Source organism: Mesocricetus auratus, unplaced genomic scaffold (genome assembly GCF_017639785.1).
Source record: "Mesocricetus auratus isolate SY011 unplaced genomic scaffold, BCM_Maur_2.0 Super-Scaffold_100006, whole genome shotgun sequence".
Classification (NCBI taxonomy): Eukaryota; Metazoa; Chordata; class Mammalia; order Rodentia; family Cricetidae; genus Mesocricetus; species Mesocricetus auratus.
The window spans coordinates 98,144,884-98,158,385 of record NW_024429190.1 but is presented as its reverse complement, the minus strand read 5'-3'; the positions used below and the strand labels follow the sequence as shown (position 1 = coordinate 98,158,385).

Here is a 13,502-nt window from a genome sequence, read left to right as displayed (position 1 = left end):
CCAATCTGACATTTTTTAAAATTTATTTTAACATATTTTAAATGCACTGGATTGCTGAGAAGTTTTTCTCTCTTTGTACCTCTGATCTGAACCCTGAGTCAGCCTGGCTCACCTGGAGAAATTCTGGGATTATCAGTCTATGATGACCTGTGGACAGGCCTGTGGCCACAGCGTGAATATGGGGTGTTGTGAGCACAGTGGTGTGCCCTTCTGAACCTCATCAGACCGACTCACCTACCCTCTGAGTAGAGATCAGATTCACGCAGGCCTTGGCTGCCTTCTTCAGGCTCACTTCTGTCAAAGCTGGGGGGACAGTGATTTGCCCAAGGCTGGTGTAATAGTTCTTTCTCATTGGAACCACCAGCCGCAAATAATGACATGGAGACTTATTATTAATTATGAAAGCTTGGCCTTTAGCTTAGGCTTGTTTCCAGCTAGCTCTTCTAACTTAATTAACCCATATTTTCAAGTCTATGTTCTGCCAGGTGGCTCTTTACTTTCCCTCAGTACTGCACTTCCGGCTTTCTCTGAGTTTACTGGTGGGATCCACCTGCCTGGATTCCTCCTCCCAGTTTGTCTCTCTGCTGGGAAGTCCCGCCTATCCTCTCCTGCCTGGTTATTGGCTGTTCAGCTTTTTATTAAACCAATCAGAAGGCACCTTAGGCAGAGACACCTCTTTACAGTGTGTGAAATGATTACCCCACAGCAGGGTAGGCAGGCAGGGGTGCCTCAAGCTCAGGATGGACTGAATCAGAAATACAGATGTAGGGTAAGTCCCCCCACCCATCCTGCCCTCCTCATGGTTTTGCAGTAGACGTGGAGATTTTACCTTCATGAGATTCACCACACTTCTGTTTGTCCCAAAGTCTGTGTTGAGGGAACCCAGTACTAGGTGACACTGATCTTCTTTCTTTTTTCTGAGGGGCTGTAGCCTCAGCTTCCTAAGTAGCAGAGCTGCTGAAGGTTGAGGTCTGGGGATCTGGGTGGGGAAGAGGGATCTGATCTCATCAGACATGGTCCTGTATAGGAGTGATGTCATATCTGACACTTCCTTGTCGTTTGGCTCCATTGTAACACAGAATACAATGTTGTGTCCCTGAGGGCCCTCAAAGGATTGTCCTTATCTTGGGGCCCATTGGGAGTATGGTTCCACCCTCCCCCATATTTCTCTTTCTCGAGACACGGTTTCTTTGTGTAGCTTTGGAGCCTGTCCTGGAACTTGCTCTGTAGACAAGGCTGGCCTTGAACTCACAGAGATCCACCTGCCTTTGCCCCCTGAGTGCTGGGATTAAAGGCCTGTGCTACCATCACCCAGCCACATTTCTCTTCTATTCAGAGCTATCTGGAAGACTTCCTGGGTAAGCCCTTTTCTCTACTTGCTCTTCCTAGCAGATGGAGAGGAAAGCATATTTCCGAATTCAAGATTACATCCCAGCAAGGCTTATTGAGCGGATGACAGCAATCCGGGTCCAAGTAGAAATCTCCGAGATGCACCGGCTCAGTTCTGCGCCCTGTGGAGAAGATGCAGAGCTGGAGTTCTTAGAGGTGAGGCCTCTGGAGTCCTGAGAGAGGTGTCAGGGTCCAGGAAATGTAGCCAGTGGTCCTTTCTGCAGACACATCTAGGGACCAGAAGGGATTAAATTTGCAAGGAGGTATAGGCAAGGGCTTAACCCACAAAAGGAAGAAGCTTTATCCTGAGGAACATGTAGACACTTCTGGTAACAGGTGGCATTAAAAATGGCCCTTCAAAAGAGGCAGACTCCCTCGGCTAAGCACTGAGCTGAACTCAAGAAAGCCAGTAACAGAGAGGGAGGACTGATGACCAAAGGGATTAAGACTGGGCTGGTTTAACCCCCAGAAACAGCTGCCCTGACAAGGGTTAGCTCTTAAATCCAGCATGGGACTGATCAAGACCCCCTGAATGGGGGTATCAGTGAGGAGGCCTAATTAATCTATTGAGCCTTGGGCAGTAGATCAGTATTTATCCTGGGTATACAAATGGACTTTGGACTCCCATCCAACAATGAGAGATGCACTCTCACCCTGAACTCTTGGGGGAGGGTCTAGGCCCTGCCCTGGATGAAATGACAGACTATGGACACCCCCATGGAGGGCCTCACCCTCCCTGGGGAAATGAGGGGATAATGGGGGGGGTTGGGGGAAGGGCACAGGAGGAGGGGAGGGAATGGGAGAGGGACCTGGAACTGACTTGTGAAGCAACCTTGTTTCTAATCTAAATTTACATTTAAAAATAAAAAAAGAGGGGAAAAAAGGAAAAAAAAAAAAGAAATGGCCCTTCAAAGGGATAGGCTAGGCTGGGTGTCACAGGACCTTGCATTGACCTCAGGGAGACATCTGTGATACTTTCCTGTGGGCAGGGAGACCTCACAGATGATACTGAGGTAGAGAACTAGGTGACAGGCTGGGTAGAGCCATCAGGTGACTCCTCAGTGTGCAGCCTTCTGAAGGGCTGTCAGCACAGCTGTGCAGGGTGCAGCTCCCTTCCGGTCCAACCTCTCCCCTCACCTCAGAGCAGCAGCACTTCAGTCTCACACACAGGGAGCACCCACAGTGAGGAATGCTTTTATGACTTCATTACCCCCCCCCCCCCACTGTCGGCCAGGTGCTGTGGGGGAATGGAGACGAGGGCATGTGTTCCCTATCCCTGGTGGGTCCCAGGTCTCAGAACGACAAGTGTTTGTCTAGAGGTGGGCACACTGTGCTGGCTGCTCAGAGAGGGCAGGACAATGCCAGAGCTGGTGGAATGAGGCAAGAGTAGCCTCTCTCCTTTACAGGTGCGCGAGCAGGGCGTGTGGGGACGGGAGGGTTTCGAGAAAAGGTCTGTGTGACTGGACCTTCAGACTTAGGGGACAGTTTCCAAAGGACACAGGGGGATGTGCACATTTCTCTGTATCTAAGCCTCCTAACTTGGGTCACAATATCCTGCCCATGTGTTTGTTTGTTTGTTGTTTGTTTTTGCCTTTAAGGAGATAAGTACTTGAGAGAAGAACTGCAAAAGCGAGGTTTTCTTTTTTCTTTGGCCAACCACCTAGGAGGCAGCCTGAGACCGTTTCATTGTCTAAGTCCCATCAGAAACACGTCCTGAATTCTGTAGTTCCATCTCACACATTCCCTGCCAAGAACATTCCCCTGATGAGGGGCCTGTGGAGAAGTCAAGGCTATCGGATGATGAATGGCCACAGAACTGGAGAGCTGAGTTAAGGCCAGGGACATCACCCTGCAAGCCACTGCTGTGGATGCATTGCTGCCTGCAGCCTGTCCCAAGCCCAGCTTTATGTGCCGGGCTACGCCATGCCCCTCCTTCTGCTGGTAGAACTGCGGGAAAGTGACTATAAAAATAGCTACCATCTTAGACGCAAAAGGCAGGAAACTGTTTTTTTCTTCTTCCTGTCTTTCACAAAAAGCATCGGGCAGATTTTGTTTCATTTGCACTCAGTGTTCATTCATGTTGAGACCTAATCTGTCTCCTATCCTTCCTTTTGGCGGCCTCCACACATGACTAACGCTGTAGGCTGCCTGTTCTTGGTACGGAGAGCTGAAGACAGAATGAACTTTGTAACCCGGAGCTCTCTGGGAGCATCTGTGTCACTGTGTGAGTTCTTAAAGTCTTCCCCTTCCCACATACTAAAGAAAACATTTCCCCACCATGCTATGAGTGAGCACACTGACATTTTGATATATTCATCCTTCTACATGCATCTATATATGTATACATACATATACATTTACAAGTAGGGTTGTATTATATAAATACTTCTATGTATTCATACTACCCATTGCAAAAAAATCTGAAAACTTTGAATCAATACACACTCCTCCTTCAGCACTGTAGTTTTTGCATTAAACAGTCCCAATATGCAATACTGAATTTAGTATTTTTGTATATCCATCATTGGCTATATTTCTGTTTATTAGGGCAAGAGTCTCATGAGTAGGGTCACACAGTGCTCAGTTCAACCACTGATGCTGCATATTGTTGAGCATAAGTTATATCCCACTTATCTCTGGATATTCCTTGTCCCTCTAACCAGGATGTCAATACCAGCAGTGCCCTGAATTCACAGAGCCCACTGCAAAGCCATTGTACCACAAATAATCACTAGATATTTAATTATAGCTCCTTTAGGCTCGTCTTTTTCATAAAAAGCGGGAAATCATTCCCAGGTGGCTGCCTGCTGGCTCGGTTGACGGATCCTGTACTCTGCCAATTCATTTCCTCCCACGGGCAGCAGAATTGGCAGCAGTCCAATGAACACCACCTTTGGTCTGGGAGATTCACAGCTGTGTGAGTGTGTGAATCCCTGATCAGCCTATTCAAGGTTAGCTCATTATTTTCCAGATATCCTCAATATGACCGGTTCCCACTCAACTAGGTATTGCGATGTGACATGAAAACAATTCCAGTTGCCTGTTGGAATCATATTGATTAAATTCTGTATTTTCTTTCTCTCTTTGGCATTAATGAATGCATTCCCTGGGTGTTACAAGCATTTTGACCTTCACTGCCTGGGAGGTAGGCTCCCTAAACCTATCCCTGCAAGCCTGCACCAAATTAGGAACAGAATTATGAGAAGTATTTGTCTGGTTATGCAGCACGTTTTCCTGGAGTGCATTCTCAGAAGTGGAATTATAGGGCCCAAGCATAGGAGTTGCTGTGGATTAGGAAGAGCAATCCATTGTGACCCACATTTTTCAGGACAGCAAGGGACAGTCAGGAGTGCTTGGCTCCTGTTTCACATTGCTATCGGCTGCTGGGAGAACAGGGAACCATGGAGGGACGGAAGGCACCATGGAAGGCAGGAGACTGATACTGTTATTTCACTTTGAACAGATTGAAGGTACCCCAGAAGACACTATGCCTATTTATCTTTGTTCCCAGTCTTCAGGAATACTCTGAAGTTTAGTTGTTGAGAGTGAGTTCTTGGGATCAAACAGATTCCTCTAGTGAGATTCCCATTCCTGCCTCCAGGGAATCTAGGCTGGCTACTTGCATCAGTTGAATGACTTGTCTCTCAGATACAGGAGAATGTATTTATGATTTTTACTCTTGCTTTTTTAAGCTTGCTAAACCAAAAGTTTGAACATTATATCTAATAACAGAAAATTTTTCTGATACATGTAGTAAAAAGAAATTGAACTATTATTTCCAAATTGAACCACATGAGTATAGCCACGTTGACTCCAATGTATTGCCACAAACTGCTTTCATGGCCCTGTACCTTGCTTTGTATTTGTTCCAATGGGGCTTGATGCTTTAGGCATTTACATCAAGAGGGACAGAAAACAGAAGTTGGCATCACATGGGTAACTGAGCATATTGGAAACAAAGGGAGGCTGAATGTCCTTAGTCACAGCCAGCAAATCTGTGTGAATGTGGACCCAGGCTGAACTATGAACTTCTAAAGAGGCAATGAAGTAGTCTTGGCAGAACAGCTCCCGACAATGTCCAAGTGACATACAGCTGCTTAATGGAGAATAGCTGTGCCATAAAAACCCTTTCATCCCTCACCTGAGCACCGTCCTAATGATGCTTGGTTGTGTGACCAAACAGGACTTGTCACATGGCAAGTGATGACTGGGAGCATCAAGCCTTTTCAGGTGCCGTGGTTACTGGTTACACGCTTTGTGAGAGCAAATACAGATTTAAAAACAGGAAAGACTGCAATTCCTGAAATGTCAGTAGCTATTTTCTTTGTGTGGTGGGTGTTAGGTTGTTTTTGAGTCAGGGTCTCTCACTATGGCCTGGTCTTGTCAATTAAGCTAGGCGAGATGGCCTGTGATCCCACCACATCTGTGTTAACAGTCCTCAAGTACCACGGCCTTTTCAGAATCATTAGAAAACAAAAATGAAAAGTTGATGCTAAACTGTTAGAAAGAAAAGGTTCAGGAGAAAAAGCAAGTTTAGAAAAGGCATCTTTATTTTCCCAGTGACTATTTCGGTGCTTTAAAACAATGTTCATCAAATTCCTTAACAATGCCCCCGCTGTCTTGGACAGCTTCTCTTTGTCATATTTTAATCAATGTCCTGCTCAGCCATGGATATTTCAATACAAGTGCTCAGCACTTTTATTGGGTGGCAGTGGTGATGATGATGATGGTGACGATGATGGTTATGGTAACAACGATTATGACAGTGATGACAGTGTCTTTTTCAAGCTGAAAGCAGGAGGCTTAACATCCAGACATTCAATCAGAATCTCACAGAAAGCCAGGGTATTTTCAGGCTCAGTAATTACTCCTCCACAGGAGAGAGGTCAGAAATGAGTTTGAGAATAATTAACAGAATTTCTAATTGGTCTCCATCTGTAACTAAGCCTAGGAATGAGGAAGATCATACAGACAGGACGTGGCAGTCTTCTGGGGATAGAGACGTGGCGCCAGATCTCACCAGTGAAGCCTGTCTGAGAGGCTCTCAGATGTCTGGAGCAGGAAACCCTTCCTGCAGATCTGTGTGCAGCAACCTTCTGGCATGGACTTCCTGGCCATGGGATGACTCTTCAGTCAATAAGACAGTGGTGTTGAGTTCACATCTGAAACTCTCTTGAGAACTCAAGTGGCCCGATGTAGCCACCAGTTTCGGTTAACCCTGGCTCTTTTGCAAAATTCAGTCCCTTGGCTTGGTAAACCGAGGCAAGAGATGGGGCTGTGGGGATCCTACAGGGGTATTGCTGAGTGGAAAGGCATGTTGGAGTGGCAGGCATTTCCCCTGCAGATTGCTCTTGGCTCAGCCTGCTTTGACAGCCTTGATAATGACCTGAAGGCTACTTTTTGTGCCCACGCCTCAGCTTCTGCAACTGGTACATGAAAAGATGGAACTGGATGATTGACACAATGGGGGAAGGGAAGCCCTAACCCTGAGACGTCCCAAGAGATTCTGAATCGTAAGAAACACTCACTCACCATCTTTTCATCCTTGTGTCCTGTGTTTATAAGAATGCATCCCCAATGTTTCTAGTAATTCTGCAAATAAAAGATTCTTTAGGTTAAAAATAAAAATAAAAATTTCATCATATCAAAGGTTTATAGATTCCAGAGTGAGAAAAAATGTCTAGCTGGATGTTGTTGCTTTGGCAACAACAGAAGGGGTTGAGGGTCACGATTCTGAACCAGCCAACTCGTGGGCCCTAAGTTGTCCTTTTCCTCCATCCAGATTGTTCAGCAACTCCCAGAATATGGAGTCCTGGTTCACCGGGTTTCTCCAGAAAAGAAGAGACCAGAAAGGGAAATGGCCTTGGGGGTCTGTGCCAAAGGTGTCATAGTCTACGAGGTGAAAAGCAGCCGCAGGATCGCAGCGTCACAGTTTCCATGGAGAGAAACCGGGATGATCTCCACTCATGTGAGTGAAGCTCAGTTGCTAGCCGCCCATGCCTCCCTTCTCTTTGATCTGCATCCCCTTTAAGTGAAGCGGCAACACCAATCCTTCTTGATGTATTCACATACAGCCTGTCATCAGCTAACCTGCATTCTGGTGCAGTGACATGTTTGGGAAGACCAAATAGAGCAAATACTTCAGGGGTGGGGTCCGATGATCCCCAGGATGTCTCCCCCTGCCTCCCACCCCACCTTTTGTCATGTTCTCTTGCCAGTTTGCTCACAAGCCTCCATAAATAGCCTGTAGCCTAAAGTGCTACACTTCCCTCCATGCATTCTCCTTAACCCGAGGAGCCCATCTGTGGCCAAAGATAGGACAAGGGGGATCCAAAGGAAGAGAATGCAGTGAAGGTTGAGTGGAGCGTGCAAGGTTTTGAAACATCTGCCCTAAGATGTTTGTTTTCTCATTACTAGGCCATTTTTTAAATTAAATCTGGGAAGTCATCAAGTTCATAAACTCAAAGCAACTGTTTAATTAGGATCTCTGTATCCTGATGATCAACTTCCTCCTTGGCACGAATATTTTTGTTGGAAAAGTCATTCTGTGCAGTAATTTCACCTGCTGCTTCTGGCCAATAAGCATCTTCCACAGAACATGGCTCTTTGTGCATCTGCAAGTAGTGAGCGATGGAGTACTGTGAGATTGGTTCAGGAGTCTAGCTTCGGTTTTGTTTACTAATAGCTGGAGTCAAGATGCTCAGTCACGCCTCTTTCTTCTTTTCATCCTGCAGGGAAGTAGCCAGGGAAGGAGGATGCTCTTTTCTTTTCCTTCCTTCGTCCTTTCTTTCCTTCCTTCCCTTCCTCCTTCCTTCCTTCCTTCCTTTTTTGAGACAGGGTTTCTTTGTGTAACAGTCATGGTTGTCCAGCAACTCCCTTTGAAGACCAAGCTGACCTTGAACACACAGAGATCTGCCTGCCTCTGCCTCCCAGGTGTTGAGATAAAAGGTGTGTGCTACCACCGCCTGGCAAGGATGCTGTTTTCAAAGAATATAATTCCTGGATGCTTTGGCATCTATGTATACTTGATTGTTCAATCAAAAACCATTTCTTCTAGAACAAGGACCTAATGGTGTTGGTAATTGCAGGGTTTTCAAGTATAAGTTCTAACCTCTGGAGATGAAGGCATGGAGCAGAACAGACTATACAGGACTATACATGGCCCTCTTTAAGCAAAAGATACAAAATTGCAAAAAGCAGCTACATCATGAAAGGGAATGTTGCTTAGAATAAGAAAGAGAACCCCCAAAGTTGAAGATTTAAGAAAACCAGAGGACATACTTTTAAATAGTGCACATGCCAGATAAACATTTCTCTAACTAACTTCCTGGCAAAACCTGTAATGCTCTCTCTTTTCAAATTTAGGGTGGTGTGTCCCTTTCTTGTTTTTCATATGACAGCATTTTATAATGTCATTTTATCCAGAGGGAATAAAAATACAGTTTAAATATCTTTTAGTATGGCCGAGGTAAGCTAGGTAAAGCATGCAGTCTGCACAGAGAAACACTTGCTCATTGTGGGTTGTTAGAAGTTATTGTGCTGCAAATGCAGGGATTATTTGGGTGCTGCGGGTGGTGGTAGTGTCCTGGGGATGGTACTAAGTGTTCTACCAATGAACTATAGCCCAGTTCCAAGTGCTGGCAATCTGAGAAATCCCATCTTATTTGTTTCCTATTAAAAATAAATGTGGTGTGATCCGGTATTCTTGAGAACTAAATTCTAGTTTTCAATTTATGATGACTGTGAAAGTTTGCCTCAGAGCAGTCACGGGCTCTGTACATTTCTGCTGCCTCCTAGGAGCCCAGTATCATAGCACATGGTTAGTTTTAAATGGCTGCTGGTCCTTGTGCTGAGACCTGCATGTTTTGCCCAAGGGAGGTGCGTTCTGAGACACCTGACCACAGAGTAGCCATTGTAAAAGATAACTGTAAGTGGCACAGAGACAGATGCTAGCAAATCTGAAGTCGCTTCCACTCATTTCGTTTTGTTTTTCCTTAGAAGGATCTACTCCCAGTCCACCCAGTACTACCCAGTGGGAGAGTCGAATTAGTGAGAAGAGTGTGATGTTTTTCCCCTCTCTCAACTTATAATGGATGCCTGAGATAATTAGCTTATAAATGCGGAAGGTTTATGCTGCTCACAGTCTCATATGGTGTTTATCGTGCTGCTCTGAGCTAGTGGTGAGGCAGTACATCATGGCAGGGAGCTGGGTGGACACTTACATATCGCGGCCAGAGGGCAAATAAATCAAGAGAGAGACTGGGGACTTAGTGCCATCATCAAGGGTGTGCTCTCATGTCCTAGCTTCCTTCCCTGAGGCTCCACCTACTAAAGGCCCAACTCCCAACTGTGCCCCTCTGAAGACCAAGCCTGTGCTTAACGTATGCCCCATTTGATGGATTTTTAAGAACCCGATTAGAGCAGAGGGAGAAGGGGGGGGGCAATGGTCTTAGCCAACTGTGGTGGAGACAGGCTGCCTTCCAATATTAGCAGAACATGTACACACACAGCCAGGGCTGCTCCCAGAAAGCGTGTCACCAGGTGAGGGTGCTGGAGCTTCTGCTTCATGAGCCCTGTTCATGGACACATCTGTCCGTGTCTGGAAGGATGTAATTGCGATGACGCAGGGAAAGAAACAGGCGAGCAAGCAAGTGGACTGAGAACAAAGTAATAACGGCATTGAAGCTCCCGGGCATAAGCTGTTTCAGAATGGGAAAGCGACGCTAAGGAGCAAGCAGAGCATCGAGGAAGGACCTGCGACAATAGGAGTCTAGGAAAAGATGCCCAGGGTTGTGCTAAAAACCCCGAGGTTAGAGCTCTGTACTCTTATTGTGCCCTTATTCAAGGAGCAGCTTGCCCTCAGGCAAGTGTGCTGTGGATATGAATTCTATTAGGTGGTGATAAACAGACATAAACTCCAATCCACTACCATCAAGAGCATCATTAGACCCATGTCCAGAGACAGATTAGTTCCATTTCTGCTGCTATGATAAAACACCACAGCCAAAAGCAATTGATAAAATTGAAAGTTTATTTGGGCTTAGAGTTTCCAGAGGGACCATCTATAATGTCAAGGAAAACATGGCATAGTGGCACATGCAGGAAGCTGCTGAGAGTGAACAGGAAGTGGGGGTAAAGTTATGAAACTCCAAAGCCCACGCCCAGTGATGTACTTTCCCCAGTAAGGCTTTACCTTCTAAAGGTTCCATAGCAGCACTACCAATGGGGAGACCAAGTGCTCAAATACACAAGACTCTGGGGCGCTTTTCTTCCAAACCACCATACTCCTGGAGCGCTGGCATCCAACGGGAGAGTTTTGTTAATAGTTAATACATCGAAAGAAGCTCTCTCCTCTCTCTCTCTCTCTGTCTCTCTCTGTCTCTGTCTCTCTCTCTGTCTCTCCTCTCTCTCTGTCTCTCTCTGTCTTTGTCTCTCTCTCTGTCTCTCCTCTCTCTCTGTCTCTCTCTCTGTCTCTCTCTCTCTCTCTGTCTGTTTCTCCCTTTTCAGATTTGTTTGAGAATGACTATCAGATTTTATTTTTATTTATTTTACTGATTGATTAATCGATCGATTGATTGATTGAGACAAGGCCTCATTATGTAGCCTGGCTGGATTATAGATTTACCTGCCTCTGCCCCTTGAGTGCTGGGATTAAAGGAGTGTGCCACCACACCCATGGTGTGGAGTCTGAGGATTCTAAATCTGTTTCTAGACTCCAGGATTCCTAGATCATGCTTAGGGTAAAGAATAATGAGTCCTCATTCTGTAGCCGTGAAGACAAGATGTATAAATGCTCACAAAATTCTTAGCTTAATTCTAACCTGGGTACCTTTAGTGGGACCTTTTGCCTTAGCTATGACAGAAATTAAAACAAGTGAAATTTTATTGTAGAAAAGAATCAAGGCAGGGGAACCAGAAACAAAGATCTGGGTTACAATATGTGGAGAAGGGTTTCTGTGTTCATGCTTTTTCCAGATAAGGGAGGAGGCTTCCAGTATGCATGCACCACTCACACACTGCTCAAAAGACTGCTGTATTATTGTTCTATCTCTCCCTTGGGAAGCTTTCACTATGCTAATGTAGCATAATGAGGCATAATGAGGATCCGGGTCAGTTCCCCTTCAGTTTCCGTGTTGCCTTGGTTCTGACTACAGCTCCATTTCTCTCCGTGCATCTGCCTGCTAGTCTTCTGTGGGCTCCCTGCCTCATCAGAGCAAGAAGCTTGGAGCTTGTACAGTAAAAGCAGCGGGGATGCTTGCTGGCCATTTTGTAATGTACTTGTGAAGACCAACTGTCCACTGATTCATCTCATGTTCTTTCTGTCCAGCACACTCCTTGACAGTGGCAATTAAACGATAAGCATTGGGCTCACAAATGAAGAAGGAAAACAAATAGGAGGGTTTTGTTTAGCCATTGTCTAAGAAGTTGGGCCTTTGTCAGCCATTAACCTGCACTTCGGGAACCATGTTGATATTGAATTGAGGAGCTGATCTTTTATTGCTATTTATATACCTGTACTTGAGGGAGGGGTGAGGATGGTCAGGATTCTAAGTCTGTGCTTGATTCCTCCAGAGAAAAAAGCTCACCATCACCAGCAGCATCACTGGGAAAAAGTACACCTTTGTCACTGATTCAGCCAAGACCTGTAAATATTTGCTGGACCTCTGCTCTGCCCAGCACCGGTTTAATGCACAGATGGGCTCTGAGCAGCCTCCTCATCTTGTAAGTGGTGAGTATGTACTGTACCAGCAACACACAAGCGGACAGGCTTGCTCGCTCATAAAATAATTTGTATGAAAAGATGTAGTTGACCCCCAAATAGCTGAAAAGTCTAAAATCATAGCCAACAATGACAGAAACACAGTAAAAATGAAGTACAGATTTTATTCTCAGACTGACGACAGTGAAAATGACACTGGAAGGAAAAATGGATCAATCTTTCCAGAACACAACTGGAGATCTGTCTGTCTGTCTGTCTGTCTGTCTGTCTGTCCGTCTGTCTGTCTCCTCTTTCTCTCCCCTTCTTCCTTCCCTTCCCTCCCTCTGTCCATCCATCTAACTTTGCAAAAGCTGAAAGGTCTATATCCCTTTGAACTCTCAATTTTACTGTAGATATTTATCCCGAGGCAGTAAGTAAGGAAGTTTTAGTGGAACTGTCCATGGTACAGTGCTGAACTTTAAGGGCAAGGGAGGAGTGCAGTATTTTAATGGAACATCTCCACCCTTCAGTAGGGGGCGGGGCACCAGTCAGGTGTAATGTCGAACCAGCTAAATGGTAGCAGGAGTAACCTAGAAATTAAACCTGTCATTTTGCTTAGGTTTTAGTGATTTATGCTTAAATTTAAATGGATAGCTTATGTATATTCATGTGGTTAACATTCACATGTTTTAAAACAAGAACGAATACAGAAATAAACAAAACCAAATTTTTTAAATTAATTTTTTAATTTATTCTACTTACTTACTGACCATTACTGACCACAGTTTCCCCTCCCTCCTGCTCCCCCTCCCACCTACCACTCCCAGGGACAGGCCTCCCATGGGAGTCAACAAAGCCTGGCACATCAAGTTGAGGCAGCATCAAGCTCCCCCACCTCCTGCATCAAGTCTGGGTGAGGCAACCCAGCATGGAAAATAGGTTCCCAAAAGCCAACTCAAGCACCAGGGAGAGGTCCTGATCCCACTGCCAGGAGCCCCACAAACTACACAACCGTCACATACATGCAGGTTACGTCAGTCCCATGCAAGGTTCCTAACTTGGTCTAGAGTCTGTGAGCTCCCACTAGCTCAGGTCAGCTGTCTCCGTGGGTTCTCCTGTCTTGACTTTGACCCCTCCTGGTTCCTACACTCCCTCCTCCCTCTCTTCAGCAGGACTCCCTGATCTTGTCCCAGTGTTGGGCTGTGGATCTCTGCATCTGCTTCTATCAGTTACTGAATGAATGCTCTCTGATGACAATTAGGGTAGTCACCAATCTGATTAAAGGAGAAGGCCAGTTCTGACACTCTATACACTATTGCTATGATTCTTAGCTGGGATCGTTCTTGTGGATTCCTGGGGTTTTCCCTGGCACCAGCAAAACCAAAATCTTACTACCTTAAGGAGTTACATATGC

At 45.7% G+C, this 13,502-nt stretch overlaps 1 protein-coding gene across 3 annotated transcripts in view; it reads left to right on the top strand.

The window, feature by feature from the left end:
• Frmpd2 (FERM and PDZ domain containing 2) overlaps positions 1-13,502 on the top strand; it is a 115,221-nt gene that overhangs the window by 52,557 nt on the left and 49,162 nt on the right. For 2 of the 3 annotated variants that reach the window (XM_040747716.1, XM_021231548.2), the window contains exons 13-15: positions 1,390-1,545; positions 7,172-7,357; positions 11,962-12,118. In XM_040747716.1, the coding sequence (XP_040603650.1) occupies positions 1,390-1,545; positions 7,172-7,357; positions 11,962-12,118 (499 nt within the window). The remainder of the gene's footprint in view (positions 1-1,389; positions 1,546-7,171; positions 7,358-11,961; positions 12,119-13,502) is intronic. The other variant, XM_040747717.1, reaches the window with a different exon arrangement.